Genomic DNA, 20735 nt, shown 5'->3' on the forward strand with positions numbered 1-20735 from the left:
GCAGGTCTCCCAACAGTCAAAGTGTATCTCAGTTTCAGTGAAAGATAATGCCTCAAACTTCTTGTTTAGGGATGGATATACACCCTCGCTTCTTCCTGATTTCGCCTCTTACGTATGCCTCTCACAGTTAAGTGGATGAGTGGTGATATGTCGTCCACTTCTGGTAGAGAAGACAGTATCTGCAGGATAGGACATTACTTGAGGTACCTTTGATGTCTGCTCGTTAGCCCTCCCAACACATCCATTCACAGCAGCTTCCATTGTGCGATATGTGGCGAAGACTTGCAGTAGTGTATTGGCGACTTCCAGCTCGTCCTGTAATTGATAACAGCATTCACAGTGGAGCATCATTGTGGCTGATGCATTGTTTTATGAAACTGTAAGCAAATAACTTTCATCTGCACTTGCTGATCCTCTCTTAATGTCTGAAATTGGTAAGCCACAGAGGTTGCAAATTCAACAGAGCCTTGTTATGACTAGAGACAAACTAGTGATAAAGTTTTCTGATTCCTTGAAGCTGTCTGGAACATTTTGCCAAGGCTATGCTCACGCACGCAAGCGCGCGCGCGCGCGCGCGCGCGACACACACACACACACACACACACACACACACACACTCAAAAACTCAAGATATTTTTGATACATGCAGACAATATACACTCCCATTGAAAAGGACAACTAAAGTATGACAGTATGATAGTTATACTATATTGCAAAGCCAGATTTCCTACAAAATACATTATCCCTGACACATGTAACGTTAATTCATGTCTTGATTTTTATAGCTCATGTTCATTTTCTTCCAAAATTGTATCATCTGCCTACAAAAGGATATTAACTTATTTATTTCTATTAATCCGTATACCCATATTTACTCCCTGTTTCCAGTTTTTAATAAAATCATTTATGCATAACCAGGTGACATGCTGCAGCTTTGTTTGTATCATTTATTGGTTGTGATTTCTTCAGTTTTGTAATTACCAACATCGGTTTTTTTTTGTGGTCATGTATAAGCTATTTATAACTTCAGTAAGATGTCTAGGATATCCACCTTCAATCACTATCTGCCATAGTTTCTTTCTGTTCACACTGTTAAAAGCCTTTTCAAAGTCAATAAAAACTGTATGTCTCTCCAAGTTTAATTCTTGTCGTTTCTCTAAAATTCTTGTTGTGGTAAATACGTTATGACTGCATGAATGGCCTTCCTGGAATTCACGTTCTTCTGATAGGAGAGTCTCTGTTACGATTTTTAAACAATTGATTATTTTTGAAAATGTTTTGAAGGCTGAGCATAGGAGGCTAATTCTTCTTAAAACTTGGCCTAAAAAAAAATTGCAAAAATAATCAATAATAGTAGAACTGATGCTATAGCATGAAATAAAGTTTTGCAGCAATCAACACAATAAGTACGCAGTACCACAACACAACTACAAATTTTGGCAAATAAAGTATAAATTGTATGTAAATTCTTAGGGTATAGGATATCGGAGTGAATTTGAGATGTGTGATGTAACTTGGAAACGTAGTAAATTATTAAGCTCTAATTTTTTAATCAGTGACCTCTGATACCACAATAGGTTTCAATTACCTTCATTGCCCCACAGAACTGTATAGTTACAAGTATCCAGAATGTCTTCAGAATGGTGGTAATCTAGTGCACATTCTAAATTGCATGTTATGACCTACAATATTTCCAATATGCCTGAAGAGGACCAAAGTACTCTTGCGTCATTACCAGGAAAGTACAACAGCCAACCTATATGCTATTCGATGTTTTTTTATTTTGCCAGCAATTAAAATAATTACTTTGAAACAGATTATAAAATAAATAAAATGAAACAATACGAGAGAAGGAAAGTTGCTACTCACCATATAGCGGAGATGCTGAGTCGCGATACGCACAATAAAAAGATTCACACAATCATAGCTTTGGGCCATTAAGGCCTCTGTCAGCAGTAGACATGCACACACACGCACACACTCAAGCAAGCGCAACTTGCACACGTCTGTAGTCTGAGAGCTGAAACTACACTGCGAGCAGCAGCACCAGCGCATGATGGGAGTGACGACTGGGTGGGGGTAAGGAGGAGGCTGGGGCGGGGAGGGGGAGGAATAGTATGGTGAGACTGGAAGACAGTGAAGGGTTACAGTTTAGATGGACAGGAGAGATGGTGCGGAGGGGGAGGGGGTAGGTAGCGGAAAGGAGAGAAATAAAAATAAATTAAAAGACTGGGTGTGGAAGTGAAATGATGGCTGTGTAGTGCTGGAATGGGAACAGGGAGGGGGTTGGATGGGTGAGGACAGTGATTAACAAAGGTTGAGGCCATGAGGGTTACGGGAATGTAGGATGTATTGCAGGGAAAGTTCCCACCTGCGCAATTCAGTAAAGCTGGTGTTGGTGGGAAGGATCCACATGGCACAGGCTGTGAAGCAGTCATTGAGATGAGGGGTATCGTGTTTGACAGCGTGTACAGCTACAGGGTGGTCCACTTATTTTTTTTGGCCACAGCTTGTTGGTGGCTGTTCGTGCGGACAGACAGCTTGTTGCTTGTCATGCCTACATAGAATGCAGCACAGTGGTTGCAGCTTAGCTTGTAAATCACATGACTGGTTTCACAGGTAGCCCTGCCTTTGACGGGGTAGGTGATGTTAGTGATCGGACTGGAGTAGGTGGTGGTAGAAGGATGTATGGGACAGGTCTTGCATCTAGGTCTATTACAGGGGTATGAGCCATGAGGTAAGGGATTGGGAGCAGGAGTTGTGTAAGGATGGACGAGTATATTGTGTAGGTTTGGTGTACTGTGGAATACAACGGTAGGAGGGGTGGGAAGGATAGTGGGTAGGACATTTCTCATTTCAGGGCACGACGAGAAGTAATGGAAACCCTGGAGGAGAATGTAATTCAGTTGCTCCAGTCCCGGATGGTACTGAGTTATGAGGGTAATGCTCCTCTGTGGCCGGACTGTGGCATTTTGGGAGGTGGTGGGAGACTGGAAAGATAGGCACGGGAGAGTTATTATTGTACTAGGATGGGAGGATAATTATGGTCAGTGAAGGCTTCAGTGAGACCCGCAGTATATTGAGAGAGGGACTGCTCGTCACTGCAGATGGGACGACCACGGGTGGCTAGGCTGTACGGAAGGGACTTCTTGGTATGAAACGGGTGGCAGCTGTCGAAGTGGAGGTATTGCTGGTGTTTAGTATGTTTGATATGGACTGAGGTACTGATGTAGCCATCTCTGATGTGGCAGTCAACATCTATGAAGGTGGCTTGTTGAGTTGAGTAGGACCAGGTGAAGCAAATGGGGGAGCAGTTGTTGAGGTTCTGGAGGAATGTGAATAAGGTGTCCTCACCTCCAATCCAGATAGGAAAGATGTTATCAATGAATGTGGACCTGGTGAGGGGTTTAGGATTCTGGGTTTTTAGGAAGGATTCCTCTAGATGGCCCATGAATAGGATGGTGCCATGTGGGTGCCAATAGCCATACTTTGGATTTGTTTTTACATAGTTTTTCGGACATAATTCTACTTTCTTACTTATTTTTTCGCATTTTGCTCCTTCTGTCTGCGTCAATACAGAAAATTTTCCTTATCCCTAGCCAGATCCCAGTCCCACGTACTGTTCCTGCATTGTTGCTTGTCTCATGAAATCCCCCCTAATGGCCTTACCATCAAATTACCCATCTCTGGTTGCCACCCCTCTTTCCACAATGACCTCCACCTGTTCAGATTCCGCCAAATCTTAGCCCTCACCAACATAATCCTGCAAAACCATATCAACTAAGCCCAATCCTCCTTGCAGTACCTTCTCTCCATCCGCAAAATTCTCCTGCTATGTAATCCCAAATTCCTGGAACCCATAACACACATTGACACTCTTGCCGTGCAGGAACTTGAGTAACATGCACAACGCCACCTCAAAAAGCTCTCCATCCTGCTCCCTTCCTACTCCCGCCTCGGAGTACCACTGTCCACCACTTCTACAACCACCTCCAAACCTCCCCCACGCCCCCTCATAGCTGACCAACCCTGTCTCGCAGACCTACTTCACTTACCCCATCCTCCAAAACTCCCTTTCACCACCACACAGAACTCAAAACCTAACAGACCTGCAACTCAGTCATTTACATTTCTTCCAGAAGCCTTAGTCCCACAGAAATATCAGTCCTTTCCCAAGGCCTCACCTTTTGCCCCACTCCCAAATTCAACCATGCAGGACTAGTTCAAGACCTTCTCTCCTTCTCCCAGTCCATACAGTGGAAACGCTTTTTCACCACCAACCCGACCAATAAGACTCAACCACAGACCAATATTGAACCTTGGCTAACTCAGTTCACTCCTCCATCCAACCTTGATCCACCTCCACTACCTCCAGACCACCCCATGTTAGCTTTCCAGAATTTCTTATCCTTGAACCTTGCCCCACCATCATTCCCGAAATCCCTCAACATGCATACTAACCTTACATCTGCAGAAAGAACCGCAGTCCACCATCTAAAAACTGATCCCAACCTTATAATCCTACCTGCAGACAAAGGCTCCACCACTGTAGTTTTGAACCGCAAGGATTACGTGGCGGAAGGACTCCATTCCCATTCCACCAATCCAGCAGGATCTCCAATCACTACTCAAATCCTTAGGCCCATCCCAGAACCTCTCCCCTACCACTCCCCGCACTCCCACCTTCTACATGCTTCCTAAAGTCCATAAACCCAACCACCCAGGATGCCCCATTGTGGCCGGTTACTGTGCCCCCACTGAGAGAATCTCTGCTCTTGTAGACCAACACCTTCAGCCTATTACCCAGAACCTATCCTCCTATATAAAAGATGCCAACCATTTCCTCGACCGACTCTCCACAGTTGCATTCCCTTTACCACATAGTACCCTGCTAGTCACTATTGATGCCACCTCCCTGTACACTAACATTCCTAATGCCCATGGCCGTACTGCTATCGAACACTACCTTTGACGCCCTATGGATTCCAAACCAACAACCTCCTTCCTAGTCGCCATGATCAACTATGTACTCACCCACAATTACTTCTCCTTTGAAGGCATTACCTACGAACAAATCCGTGGTAAGGCTATGGGCACCCGTGACGCACCATCCTGTGCTAACCTATTCATGGGCCATCTAGAGGAATCCTTCCTACAAACCCAGAATCCTAAGCCCCTCACTTGGTTCACATTCATTGATGACATCTTTGCTACCTGGATTGAAGGTGAGGACACCTTATTCACATTCCTGCAGAACCTCAACAACTTCTCCCCCATTTGCTTCACCTGGTCCTACTCAACTCAACAAGCCACTTTCCTAGATGTTGACCTCCACCTCAGAGATGGCTACATCAGTACCTTTGTCCATATCAAACATACTAACCACCAGCAATACCTCCACGTCGACAGCTGCCACCTCTCATACCAAGAAGTCCCTACCATACAGCCTAGCCACCTGTGGTCGTCCCATCTGCAGTGACGAGCAGTCCCTCTCTAAATATAACGAGGGTCTCACTGAAGCATTCACTGACCATAATTATCCTCCCATCCTTGTACAAAAATAACTCTCCCATGCCTATCTTTCCAGTCTCCCACCACCTCCCAAAATCCCACAGTCTGGCCACAGAGGAGCATTACCCTTGTAACTCAGTACCATCCGGGACCAGAGCAACTGAATTACATTCTCCGCCATTTCCCTGAAATGAGAAATGTCCTACCCACTATCCTTCCCACCCCTCATATTGTGGTATTCCACCGTCCAACGAACCAACACAATATACTCGTCCATCCTTACACAACCCATGCTCTCGAACTATAGCCGTCTTTTTGAGATTATCCGGTACTGTGCTTCCTCAGTTATGTAGAAAACCAAACACTCGCAAACTATCACTTACATGGTTTTTCTGTATGACACAAAAACATTTGAATAACACAAACTGAATAAAGGTGTCAACTTGCGCTACAAGCGGCCAAAAGGCGAAACACACTAAATATGGTTTGACAGAGGTGTGAAGACGATTGCAACAAACACAGAACTGCGCATGCGCTGTAGAGACAGTTTGGAAATGGTTGTGGTTGGTAATGATATATTTATTTGTACGAACCTAGTTATTCGTATCAGTCACCACGCATAGTAGAGATACAGCACAAATTGTTCAGACTTTTACATGTTTACAGTTTTTAATCTGCTCAGTAGAGCAACCTGGTGTCAAGAAACATAAGCACATGATGTTTGTAAACACTACTTGATGGCCAACATCGTGCCAGCATCATTTTACGTCAGCTTTTTTTTCCACAAACATTTTTTCATAAAGGGTGAATCAAGGGAAAAATATAAATACGTTGATGCAAAATCTGGTGTGAATTAACATTGTGGTCATAGGAAATTTGACGGGAGTGATAAAAATGCTGTAAACGGTGAGAAAATGTTAATTTCAGGAATGTAAAAGCGGGGTTATACTGTATATGCTAACACAGTGGATTTGGAGAGTGGTTTAATCTTCTCATGACTGATTCATTATGTATAATCTGCTTTCATACCTGAATAGTAATGTTGGTGCAAAAACTGCCAGAAGTTATTTGTTTTAACCCTGACGGTTCCATTGTGTGTGTGTTTTTTTTTTTGTTTCCGCTACAGATTTATTGTTACATATGAATTGATTTTGCTGTTAAACTTGAACTTACTGTCAGTCACTTTTTATTTGTGTACTATCCATTGCTTTGATTTTATGTATGTGATACAATGACTTCTAGTTAAATTAGTATCAAAACAAAAAGTGAAGTTCATAGCACTGAAATTCGTTGAAAGTATTGGCATTAATTTGAAATTTGCATGTAATTGGCAACACTGAGTGAATAATTTATTCATGAATATTCTGCTGCATGTTAGTTCAAACGGTTGTCATTGTTGCATGAGGGAATGCTATCAGCTCAAAAATGGTATCTGGTTAGATCCTGTTGTACACAGACATTTCTGTTGGATTCAAATGAGGAGATATCGCTTACCAGCAAATGGGGCCATCACACACAATACACAAATCTTCTATTTCTCATTTAGATTATGTTGCACAGCAGCATCGTGATGCAGCAGCAAGACATCCATTTGGACGTGTCATTCCATAACTAGCTTGCATAGATACATTTAGCAGAAATGGAAAGAAAATCGTAGAGGAAAACATTGAATTGAAAGATAGTCAATCAGGAGCCACTCAAAAGCCAATCAAAATTCCAGCCGAAACAATAATACCCTGTTTGATTTTCAGTTTTTCTTTGCATATTTACATCTACTTGGATACTATGCAGGTCATAATTAAGTGTCTGGCAGAGGGTTCATAGAACCACCTTCACAATAATATAGGATTATTCCAATCTTGAACAGTGTGTGGGGAAATGAACACTTGCACTTTTCTGTGCAAGTTCTGATTTCCCTTATTTTATTATGACGATTGTTTCTCCCTATGTAGGTTGGCATCAACAAAATATTTTCGTATTCTGAGGAGAAAGATTGATTGAAATTTCATGAGAAGATTCAGCCGCAGTGAAAAACACCATTTTTTTGAATGATATAAATCCCAAATCCTGTATCAGTTCAGTGACACTCTCCACCTTATTTTGTGATGATACAAAGCCTGTTGGTCTTCTTTGAACTTTGCCGATGTACTCCGTTAATTCTGTCTGGTAAGAATCCCAGACTGCGTAGCAGTACTCCAAAACAAGACACAGACTGACTCTGTCTTTAGTAGATCTGTTAAATATTCTAAGTGTTCTGCCAATAAAATGCAGTCTTTGGTTTGTCAACCTGACAATATTTTCTGTGTGTTCTTTCCAATTTAAATTGTTCTTAATTGTAATTCCTAGGTATTTAGTTGAATTCACAGCCTTTAGATTTGACTGATTTGTTGTCTAACCGAAATTTAACGGATTCCTTTTAGCACTCATCTGGGTGACATCACACTTCACATTATTTAGGGTCAATTGCCAATTTTCATATTGGATATATCTTCCAGATCGTTTTGGAATTTTTGATTGATCTCCTGATGAATTTACTAGACTATAAATGACAGAATCAACTGCAAACAACCCAAGACAGCTGCTCAGATTGTCTCCTAAATTCTTTATATAGATAAAGAACAGCAGAGGGGATATAATACTACTTTGAGGAATGCCAGAAATCACTTCAGTTTTACACTACAACTTTCCGTCAATTAGTATGAACTGTGACCTCTGACAATCACAAATCCGGTCACATAACTGAGATGATATTCCATAATGCAATTTGACTATAAGCCACTTCTGTGGTACAGCATCAAAAGTCTTCTAGAAATTTAGAAATATGGAATGAATTCAAAGTCTCTTGTTAGTAGCACCCAACACTTTGTGTGAGTAGAGAGTGAGTTTTGTTTCACAAGAACAATGTTTTCTAAATCTGTGTTGACTGTGTGTCAGTAGACAGTTCTCTTAGAGGTATTTCATTATGTTCGAAGACCATACATATTCCAAAATCCTGCTGCATATCGAAGTTAATGATATGGGCTTGTAATTTAGTGGATTACTCCTACTACCTTTCTTAAATATTACTGTGACGTGTGCAACTTTCCGGTATTTGGGTACAGATCTTTCATCAAGCAAATGATTGTATAAGATTGTTAAGTATGGAGCTATTGCATCACCATACTCTGAAGGGAACCTAATTGTTAGAGTGTCTGGAACGGAAGACTTGCTTTCATTAACTGAATTAAGTTGCTTCACTACTCTGAGGCCATCTGCTTCCAAGTTACTGATGTTGGCAACTGTTCTTGATTCAAATTCTGCAATATTTTCTTCTTCTATGCTGAAGGAATTTCGGAGGGCTGTGTTTAGCAACTCTGCTTTGGCAGCACTGTTGTTGATAGTATTTCCATTGCTACCATACAGAGAAGTGCATTGATTGTGTCTTGCACTAGCATACTTTACATATGGCCAGAATCTCTTCGGATTTTCTGCTAGGTTTCGAGACAGTTTCGTTGTGGAAACTATTATAAGCATCTCACATTGAAGTCCGCGCTACAATTTGAGCTTCTGTAAAAGATCGCTTGTTTTGGAGATTTTCCATATGTTTAAGTTTCTCATGCATTTTTCATTGTTTCTGCAACAGTGTTGTGATCTGTTTTTTGTACCAAGGGGCATCAGCTCTTATTTCGTGTAAATCTCTCAGTTGCTGTCGAAACTTTCTTTGAACGCGAGCCACATATGGTGTGTGTATTTTTTGTTTGTTATTGGAGGATTTGAAGGTTACAGTATTCCCAACCCTGTGTTCACTAATCCCTGTATGTGGTTTGATGCTTGTTATTAGCTCAGGATAATTTGTTGCGAAGAGATCAAGTGTGTTCTCACAACTTTTTACTAGTCACATGGATTCATGAACTAACTGCTCAAAATAATGTTCAGAGTATGCGTTCAGCACAAATTCTGGTGGTGATACTGCTTACCTCTGAATTTAAACATGTGTTTTCACCAACATATTGTAGCTAAATTGAAGTAATCATCGACTATAATTGTGTGAGTGCTGTTCATGTTTGAAATTAAACTCAAGTTTTCTTTGAACCTTTCAGCAATTTTTTCGTCTTGAGTTGGGAGGTCAGTAAATGGATCATATGTCTGCTTGTGTCTGTATATATGCGTGTGTGCGTGCGTGCGTGCGAGTGTATACCTGTCCCTTTTTTCCCCTAAGGTAAGTCTTTCCGCTCCTGGGATTGGAATGACTCCTTACATCTACATCTACATCCATACTCCGCAAGCCACCTGACGGTGTGTGGCGGAGGGTACCCTGAGTACCTCTATCGGTTCTCCCTTCTATTCCAGTCTCGTATTGTTCGTGGAAAGGAGGATTGTCGGTATGCTTCTGTGTGGGCTCTAATGTCTCTGATTTTATCCTCATGATCTCTTCGCGAGATATACGTAGGAGGGAGCAATATACTGCTTGACTCTAAGGTGAAGGTATGTTCTCGAAACTTTAACAAAAGCCCGTACCGAGCTACTGAGCGTCTCTCCTGCAGAGTCTTCCACTGGAGTTTATCTATCATCTCCGTAACGCTTTCGCGATTACTAAATGATCCTGTAACGAAGCGAGCTGCTGTCCGTTGTATCTTCTCTATCTCTTCTATCAACCCTATCTGGTACGGATCCCACACTGCTGAGCAGTATTCAAGCAGTGGGCGAACAAGCGTACTGTAACCTACTTCCTTTGTTTTCGGATTGCATTTCCTTAGGATTCTTCCAATGAATCTGTCTGGCATCTGCTTTACCGACGATCAACTTTATGTGATCATTCCAGACCTGCTGTTTTGTAGCTAAATGATAAGGGATCTATCTTTCTATGTATTCGCAGCACATTACACTTGTCTACATTGACATTCAGTTGCCATTCTCTGCACCATACGTCAATTCGCTGCAGACCCTCCTGCATTTCAGTACAATTTTCCATTGTTACAACCTCTCGATACACCACAGCATCATCTGCAAAAAGCCTCAGTGAACTTCCGATGTCATCCACCAGGTCATTTATGTATATTGTGAATAGCAACGGTCCTATGACACTCCCCTGCGGCACACCTGAAATCACTATTACTTCGGAAGACTTCTCTCCATTGAGAATGACATGCTGTGTTCTGTTATCTAGGAACTCCTCAATCCAATCACACAGTTGGTCTGATAGTCCATATGCTCGTACTTCGTTCATTAAACGACTGTGGGGAACTGTATCGAACGCCTTGCGGAAGTCAAGAAACACGGCATCTACCTGTGAACCTGTGTGTATGGCCCTCTGAGTCTCGTGTACGAATAGCCCGAGCTGGGTTTCACACGACCGTCTTTTTCGAAACCCATGCTGATTCCTACAGAGTAGATTTCTAGTCTCCAGAAAAGTCATTATACTCGAACATAATACGTGTTCCAAAATTCTACAACTGGGATGACCTGTGCCCTTTTCCAATCCTTTGGAACGCTACGCTCTTCTAGAGACCTACGGTACACCGCTGCAAGAAGGGGGGCAAGTTCCTTCGCGTACTCTGTGTAAAATCGAACTGGTATCCCATCAGGTCCAGCGGCCTTTCCTCCTTTGAGCGATTTTAATTGTTTCTATATCCCTCTGCCGTCTATTTCGATATCTACCATTTTGTCATCTGTGCGACAATGTAGAGAAGGAACTACAGTGCAGTCTTCATCTGTGAAACAGCTTTGGAAAAAGACATTTAGTATTTCGGCCTTTAGTCTGTCATCCTCTGTTTCAGTACCATTTTGGTCACAGTGTGTCTGGACATTTTGTTTTGATCCACCTACCGCTTTGACATAAGACCAAAATTTCTTAGGATTTTCTGCCAAGTCAGTACATAGAACTTTACTTTCGAATTCATTGAACGCCTCTCGCATAGCCCTCCTCACACTACAATTCGCTTCACGTAATTTTTGTTTGTCTGCAAGGCTTTGGCTATGTTTATGTTTGCTGTGAAGTTCCCTTTGCTTTTGCAGCAGTTTTCTAACTCGGTTGTTGTACCACGGTGGCTCTTTTCCACCTCTTACGATCTTGCTTGGCACATACTCATGCATATTGTACAATAGTTTTGAACTTTGTCCACTGATCCTCAACACTATCTGTACTTGAGACAAAACTTTTGTGTTGAGCCGTCAGGTACTCTGTAATCTGCTTTTTGTCACTTTTTGCTAAACAGAAAAATCTTCCTACATTTTTTAATATTTCTATCTACGGCTGAAATCATCAGTGCAGTAACCGCTTTATGATCGCTGATTCCCTGTTCTGCGTTAACTGTTTCAAATAGTTCGGGTCTGTTTGTAACCAGAAGGTCTAATATGTTACCGCCACGAGTAGGTTCTCTGTTTAACTGCTCAAGGTAGTTTTCAGATAAAGCACTTAAAAAAATTTCACTGGATTCTTTGTCCCTGCCACCCGTTATGAACGTTTGAGTCTCCCAGTCTATATCCGGCAAATTAAAATCTCCACCCAGAACTATAACATGGTGGGGAAATCTACTCGAAATATTTTCCAAATTATCCTTCAGGTGCTCAGCCCCAACAGCTGCTGAGCCAGGGGGCCTATAGAGACATCCAATTACCATGTCTGAGCCTGCTTTAACCGTGACCTTCACCCAAATCATTTCACATATCGGATCTCCGTCAATTTCCTTCGATACTATTGCACTTCTTATCGCTATAAACACGCCTCCCCCTTCACTGTCCAGCCTGTCTCTGCGGTATACATTCCAATCTGAGTTTAGGATTTCATTACTGTTTACGTCTGGTTTCAGCCAACTTTCTGTCCCTAGTACTATATGGGCGTTGTGACCGTTTATTAATGAGAGCAGTTCTGGGACCTTTCTATAGACGCTCCTGCAGTTTACTATTAGCACATTAATATTGTTATTCCCTGTTGCATTTTTTTCTACTCCTACCTTGTGTCTCAGGAGGCATCTTGTCGGGCCTAGGGAGGGAATTCTCTAACCTAAAAAACCCCCATGTGCACTCCACACGTACTCCGCTACCCTTGTAGCTGCTTCCGGCGTGTAGTGCTCGCCTGACCTATTCAGGGGGACCCTACATTTCTCCACCCGATAGCGGAGGTCGAGAAATTTGCACCCTCTCCTTTAAAACCCATATCCTTTCGTCTTTCCCTCTCCTTCCCTCTTTCCTGATGAAGCAACCGTGGGTTGCGAAGCTTGAAATTTGTGTGTGTGTTTGTGTGTTTTTTATTGTGTCTTATCTACCAGCGCTTTCTCGTTTGGTAAGTCACAGCATCTTTGTTTTTTAATATATTTTTCCCATGTGGAATGTTTCTTTCTATTATATTCATATTATTTTATTCTGGTTGGCAAGAATGACCTCTGACCATACTAACCCACAGGAACTATGTCCTTCAATTTTTCTATAAGCAACAGCAACAAACACGCCACCAGAACACTGTTTGGTTTTTCACGAAAATTTTAGCTGGACTTATGTATGGCATTTAGTGCCTGTAACGATTTGAGCATCAGTGCTTTCTATTAGTGCTAGGAGCTCTGGTACTAAGCCAACACAGCTGCGACAATTCAGAACTGTTATACTGATGGTTCCTGGATCTATGTTCTTCCTGTGTTCAACCAGCATCCTTTGAGACTGAAGCCCTTTTTGTGTTTTCCCTAGACCCTCTAACTTAAAAAAAAGTCCAGTCCTTACTACACAGTCCCTGCTACCAGTGTAGCTGCCTCCTGCATGTAGTGGACTCCTAACCTATTCAGCGGAACCGGAAATCCAACCACTCTACGGCGCAAGTCGAGTAATCTGCAACATACGTGATTGCAGAACCACCTGAGCATGTGATTCAGACCTATTCAGCTCTACCAGAGGTCTGCAATTGGTGCTGCTGCCTATGCTGCAAATGTTGAGCGCTGGTTTCATCTCGCAAGCAAGACTGGCAACCTTTACCACTTTTTTAGCTACTCGAAACCTGAGAGGATCTCTTTCGATCTAAAGTGACACACATCATTGGTACCAATGTGAGCCACCACCTGCAATTCACTGGACACTGTGCTCTTCATTGCATCCGGAAGGACCCATTTCATATCAGAAATGACACCACCCGGTGTGCACATGGAGTGCACTTTGGCTTTCTTCCCCCCCTTGGTAGCCACGTCCCGAAGGGGCCCCATAATGCGACTAACATTGGAGCTCCAAATTACCAATAATCCCATATTGCTCGAATCTTGCAGACTGAGAGATTTCCTCTGAAACACAACAAGCAACTGCATCTGGCTGAGGGACAGTGTATACCACAGACAGCACCTGTGACCTGTTTGTCAGACTGAGGAGGCCTTACATGCGGTCCCCTGGGAAGTCTCTTGCCGCCTGCCATGTCCCGAGGTGACCTCCCATTCGATCCTGTTTTTTCTTTAACCAGGATTTTCTTATGCCCAGTGATATGCATTTCGCAAGCTCATAACTTCTGTGGTAAATGTGACATGTCAAAAACACAACCCTGTTGGAACTTACATACAAATGATTCAGAACCAGGGGCTGACTCTTCAGAAACAGTTCCTGGACATGTGCTACATGGTTAAATCATAATGTCATTTGTTTTACTTAATGTCTTATGAAAGAAAATACTACCTGTGATGAAAACTGTGGCCATTTGTCTTAAAACATGGTGATACATGTATTGTGACTGGGTGAAGTTGCACTATTTGACATTAATGTGGATGTCTTACTTTAAAATTCAGTATTTAGCTTACTACGTAGCGTTTTTCAGTATAATTTGTGTTTTTGCTGCACGTGGGGTCCCATCTTGCAGTTTGCCACATCACTCACTTTACAAGAGGTTTTCGTATAAACTGCGAATCCCATAATATTGTGACAAAGTTATTGTTTTTAAATTCCAGTGGCATTCATAGCATAGTAAAAAATGTACAGATGAGTTTGAGGCACTCTGTTCATGTCTTGTAAGTATAGTAGTTTTATTTTATTCTCTTGTGCTTTAATCTCATTGCTGAAAGTGACTTCCTGCTTGATCGCCAACTAGTCTGTGTGTACAAAACAGTATGATTTGTAAATACCTTTTTGTGCTGTACCATCTTGTTTCAGTAATTTTTATAATGGTTTTGCTACCTTAGATGATGAAGTGTTTCTCATTGCAGAAAGAGTGGCATCGGGCTTGGAAGAGGCAGTTTCAGACAGGTGTACCTCCAGGAACATAGGGTACCTACTGTGGGCAGAGGCAGTTTTATTGATGATTATTCTGATGATGAATGTTTGGGCTATGATGAAGTTAATGGAGTTATGTTGAAAGGAATTCATTGTAGCCTTCAGTCGGGAGGCAGCAGCAGAACTGTTTCTAAAGGGAGAGGTTTCTACAATGTAAGGTGAGCCATTTAGAAGTTATTCACCTACACTTAACACACTGAGTGTTCTCATTCAGCCAAGAGATTTGCAATAGATTTCCAATAGGTTTGTTTATTTAAAATACTGCATATCTTGTGTGTGTTCAATGGTTGTTCTTATCTTTTGCTTTGCAACTCAACTACTCTTCTTTTAGTGGTAAGAGCATAAGTATAAGAAATGTTATTTGAAGGACCTGAATGAATGTTACAGATGCCAAGAATTATATATTGAGGCAAGACATTTTGTAGTTGCGCACAAAGTTCCTAGACAAAATGCTGACTGTTCCTATTCTGAATGTTGGAAGTATTGCAAATATTTTTAAGGTTTTCATTCTCTTCTCCAAATTAAATGTGACTTAAGAAATGCGTATGAGAACTACTACCGCTAAATGCTTTATGGCTTAATCTTGTGCACTGGATAAACATTTATAAAGAGAGAATTCTGAGGAGACAGTCTCATACTGTTAACTTAAGGTGACAGCCACAATTTTCTATAGATTATTCTTCTTCTCATCCATCCATTTTTAAACCTTCATTTTTCCCACACTGTTATTCCCATTTTTACTGTCATGTACATATGCACCTTTAAGTACTCTGTACATGACCAAACAATTAGTCAAACTTTACTAGATTTCTCAAATATGTGACTGTGTACAGCAGTCTTCACGTCTCAGAGAAACCTGGATCGAATGTAGATTTGAGAAGATGGAGGACGTTGTTCATGTTGGTTTCATTGCACATTTACTGAAGAAGTTTTGTTAAAATGTATGTCACTGTCCTGGGAGTTTCCAGTGCTCTAGAAGCGGTCACCATGGATAAAAACAAAGTAACCCTGGCAATTACCAAAACGGTAGAGGTGCTGTATTTCCCCAGCTACACATTACACCGAAAGATGTTAAGAAGTAATTCAATATTCTATGCACAACATAAAACTGCAAGTATAAAAAAAAAAAAAAAAAAAAAAAAAATAATCAAGCTCTTCGATTCTTCTGCAGACGATGTACAGTGAAGACTTGATTATCCAGATCTCAGTTATGTGGATTCATGTTTATCTAGATTGTGAACCATGAGCAAATTTATTTGTAGTCTAGTCAGTGTGGGCACATACACGTCATGCTGGCACTGCCCACCTGCTCTCTGACATGCAAGTTCCATTATTGTTTGAGTTAGACAGCTAGCAGTTGCTATGCTGTACTGCGTCTGTCAAAGTGCAAGAGTGTGGTATTATTGCTTAAAGATAAATTTTATTGCTCTTTTAAAAAAGGAGAAACTGCTTGTAAGTCGGCCATTAAGAATGGTGAGAGTTGAGGGTATCTCTGTGATAAGCACTATTAAAAAGAGTACTGATTCAGTTTTGAAGTACACCTGCAAACTTGACAGTGAAGTTGGGAGTAAACATAGGAAAGTGATGAAGAAACTGATTAATGAACTTTTGGAAGAGCCTTACATTGCTCATTTTTACAAAATCAATCACCTAACATTATGTATTAACTGTAGAAAGATAACCATATGACAACTTACTTAAAAGATTATAATACTTTCTAGAGTTAATAATAAAAATGTTTTTTTTCATACACTTATCTGAATTTTCGATCATCTGAATTACTTAAGACAACAATTATCCTCTCCCTCTCCCTCTCCCTCTCCCTCTCCCTCTCCCTCTCCTCTCCCTCTCCCTCTCCCTCTCCCTCTCCCTCTCCCTCTCCCTCTCCCTCTCCCTCTCCCTCTCCCTCTCCCTCTCCCTCTCCCTCTCCCTCTCCCTCTCCCTCTCCCTCTCCCTCTCCCTCTCCCTCTCCCTCTCCCTCTCCCTCTCCCTCTCCCTCTCCCTCTCGCCCAAAGCAGCATATAGCCGAACCTTTACAGCTACGAATTTCAAACTCCGAATATTTCACAGCTGAAGGCCTCCAAACAAGAAGTCTTGACAATCAAGATGCAAATGCAGTCAAAATAACTACAGCTAGGCTGAAAGAAAGCCTCAAGGCAACAGTAAAAAAGATATACGTAAATCAAATGCAATACAATAAATTACCATAACCTTTCAAAGGCAGTAGGCTGCAATGTTTAAGCTTGAAAGGTAATTTTAAGAATAAGGTTCCAATGCTGAAGCCCCACAATTAATTTTCGAAAATTAAAAAAAAAACCATAAGCCTCAAATCTTAATTAGCTGAAACCGGACTAAAGAAAAGACAACATAATAGCAATAATCTTTCAGCAAATATCCACTTGCCAGAATTCAAACTTACTTCTATAAAAGACAGTAAAACCAATAATTTTTTTATCATTGACTATGATAGGTTATAAACAGACATTTAAACACTGGTTAGAAAGACAGTAGACAACCGCACTCAGGAGCCTCCAGGGGGTATTTCTGCCCTTGTTCACTTAGGTGAGACAGGTGGTGAGCCCAACCTCACTTGATCCTTCGGAACCCAAACTAGGGACAGCCACGGACCGACCGACAAACGACTTTCTTGCCACCAATCGGTACATGAGAATTCAAACACAAAATGTTAGGGCATGATTATCCACAAGAAATATGTATTAAGCTGTCAAAACTACACATCATGTTGGATAGTGAAAACAGGTGAGAAAAGGACACTGCCTGAAATTACGTTAGTGGCCAGGGCAGGTAACCAATGCACTAACGGCCACAAGGCAGAAAATTCTGCTGGTGCACTTGAATTGTAGTCAACCAATATGGTTATCAACTTTGACGTCCTGGGTCGGTGAGCTACGAAGCTTGTAGTGATCAGACAGCTCCACACATGCTCAGACACTGCGCAGGGACCGCCAGCGGACCCAGCCAACTGCAACCGTGCGGAGATATCTTCCCTGGTCCGCAGCAACCGACTGACTACCTCAGAATGCCAACAACATCTAAAATAGTAGTTAGTGGAAATAACGCCAACTACACACACAACCTGACAAACATTTGCACGAAGACCCCCAACAGTAACTAAGGACGCACGAAGACAAATCGGGAGTCTATGCGCGTGCACGCGCGCGCGCGCACACACACACACACACACACACACACACACACACACACACACACACACCCCTGACTCATGAACGATTGGCGAGCCATAACGCGTCGTCTGGTAGCATGACCGACCGATGACCCACCAAAACCGTGGCCTGGCTCAAGTGATGTGTGGCGGCAATGGTTGGGTGAGCCATGTTGATGCAGACCTCACTGCTGCTCCAGCCTGACTGCACTATTGCCGCATTGCAACTCCCTGACTGGCAGGTCCGGACTGCGCTCGAGACGTGTTCCAACTGACTGGCCACCCGAACTCGCGACCTGAACTCCTTATGACAGACAACAACTGGAAAGTAAATAGCAGTCGAGCAAAGATACTACGAGAGGGGATATATCGATACACACTGCTAGTGCCGCCCACGGTCAGGCAAAGCAGCAACTCAGTGACAGTAGTAATTTAAATGAACGTAGTGAGGTGGAAGTACGTCAAAATCAGTGTGTAAAATACATGAAGGCGGGAACACGAGCCACGCACGGCTCATGCATTACTATACTCAATATCCGTCCTTCTTTCTCTCCTTTCCTGTGTTTCTTTTGTTGCCTTACAAACTGCACTGCACGCTCTATTTTCGAACCACACTCTATCAACCATCGCAGTTGCGCACAACAGATGGCTACAAGACCACGCTGATTGTTGGTTCAGTATCTTTAAGTCCCACATTATTCCTGCTGATATCATTAATCATATACCTTCAAATTGATCACTGTCCCTGTGTCACACTCCCGTATTTTCACATGTTATTTCCAACACTTTTCCAGTGCCACACTATTTTGTATCTCATCCTACAAACCCCTCTCCATCCCCACTCTTTCTCCGTTCTATCCCTGTTCACACCCATTAATTCTACCTCATCCAGTCACATCTGCTGTTCCCCTTTTTCACACTTACCCACCCTCAGATCTGCTACCCACAGTAATACGCATGTTCTTTGATATCACTGTGACTTCAAGCCAATTTTAGTGAGTTTTCACCTTTCGCCATTGTCAGCTCATTCAGATTTCAGTGTTTCTCCCTTTTGCATCCATTTCATCCCTCATGTATTTGGGTGTATTTTTGCCAATTTTTTGGATGTAATTCTACGTTATGTAATTTTTCCACTTTTTCCACCACCATTGATCCTTTCTCCTTCCATCTGCGTCAGTACAGAAAAGTTTCCTTATCTCTAGACAGAACCCAGTGCCACATACTCTTCTTGTGTTGTTGTTGGCTCATGGAATCCCCCCAGATGGCCTTACCAGCAAATTATTCATCTCCAGCTGCCACCCCTCTTTCCAAAATGACCTCTTTGTGTTTAGATTCTGCCAATTCTTAACCCTCACCAGCATAGGCCTGCAGAACCATATCAACCAAGCCCAAACGTTTTGCAGTACCTTCTCGCCATCCGCAAAAGTCTCCTGCTGTGGAACAGATAACACATTGAAACACTTGCCCTCCAGGAACTAGAACAACATGCACAATACCACCTCAAAAAACTCTCCAACCTGCTCACTTCCTACTCCCTCCTTGGAGTACCACTGTTCACCACCTTCACAACCTCCAAGTCTCTCCCACATCCCCTCATAGCTGATGAACCCTGTCTCTTAGACGTAAAACATTTACTCCACCCTCCAAAACTCCCTTCCACTACCAAACAGATTGCAGAACCTAAACAGACCTGAAACACAGCCGTGAACATTTACCCCAGAAGCCCTACCCCCAAAGAAAGATCAGTCCTTTCCAAATGCCTTCCTTTCACCCCACTCCCAGATTCAGTCATGCAGGACTAGTTAACAGACCTTCTCTCCTACACCCAGTCCCTACAGTGGAAAAACGTTTTCACCACCAACCCTACAAATCGGACTCAACCAGAGGCCAATGTTGAACCCTGCTGGACTCAGTTCACTCCTGCATCCAGCTGTGATCCACCCCCAGTGCCCACAAATCACCCCCTCTTAACTTTTCAGAACTTCTTAACCTTGAACCTTGCCTCACCATCTTTCCCCAAATCCCTCAACGTGCAAACTAAATTTACATCTGCAGAAAGAACCGCAGTCCACCATCTAAAAACTGACCCCGACCTTATAATCCTACCTGCGGACAAAGGCTCTGCCACTTTTGTTTTGAACTGCAAGGATCACCTGGTGAATGGATTCTGCCAGCTGTCAGATACATCCATCTACAAACTTTGCCACAATGATTCCATTCCAGAAACCCAGCAGAATCTCTATTCACTCCTCAAATCCTTAAACCCATCCCAGAACCTCTCCCAGGAGTCCATCTCTCTGCTCACCTCTACCACTCTCCACACTGCTATCTTCTACATACTTCCTAAAGTCCTTAAACCCAACCACACAGGACATCCCATTGTGGCGGGGTACTGTGCCCCCACTGAGAGAATCTCTGGTCTCACAGAACACCACCTTCAACCTATTACATGGAACCTACCCTCCTATATAAAATATACCAACCATTTCTTCCACAGACTCTCACAGTTCCTGCTCTGCTAATCACTATTGATGCCACCTCCCTTTACACAAAATCCCTAATGCATATGAACACTATTGAGCTCTATCTTTTCCAACACCCAACAGATTCCAAACCAACAACGTCCTTCCTAGTCTCCATGACCAACTATATCTTCACCCACAATTACTTCTCCTTTGAAGGCATTACATACAAACAAATCTGGGTACGGCTATGGGCACCCGCATGACACCATTTTATGCCAACCCATTCATGGGCCACCTAGAGGAATCCTCCTAAAAAACAGAGATTCCTAAATCCCTTTCCTGGTTCAGATTCATTGATGACA

At 42.4% G+C, this 20735-nt stretch overlaps 1 protein-coding gene across 3 annotated transcripts in view; it reads left to right on the plus strand.

Annotated features, from left to right (window-relative positions):
* The window catches only part of LOC126260186 (uncharacterized), a 296244-nt gene that overhangs the window by 17271 nt on the left and 258238 nt on the right, over positions 1 to 20735 (plus strand). For all 3 annotated transcript variants that reach the window (XM_049957462.1, XM_049957463.1, XM_049957461.1), the window contains exon 6: positions 14658 to 14882. In XM_049957462.1, coding sequence (XP_049813419.1) covers positions 14658 to 14882 — 225 coding nt within the window. The remainder of the gene's footprint in view (positions 1 to 14657; positions 14883 to 20735) is intronic.

This window comes from Schistocerca nitens, chromosome 5 (assembly GCF_023898315.1).
Source record: "Schistocerca nitens isolate TAMUIC-IGC-003100 chromosome 5, iqSchNite1.1, whole genome shotgun sequence".
NCBI lineage: Eukaryota > Metazoa > Arthropoda > Insecta > Orthoptera > Acrididae > Schistocerca > Schistocerca nitens.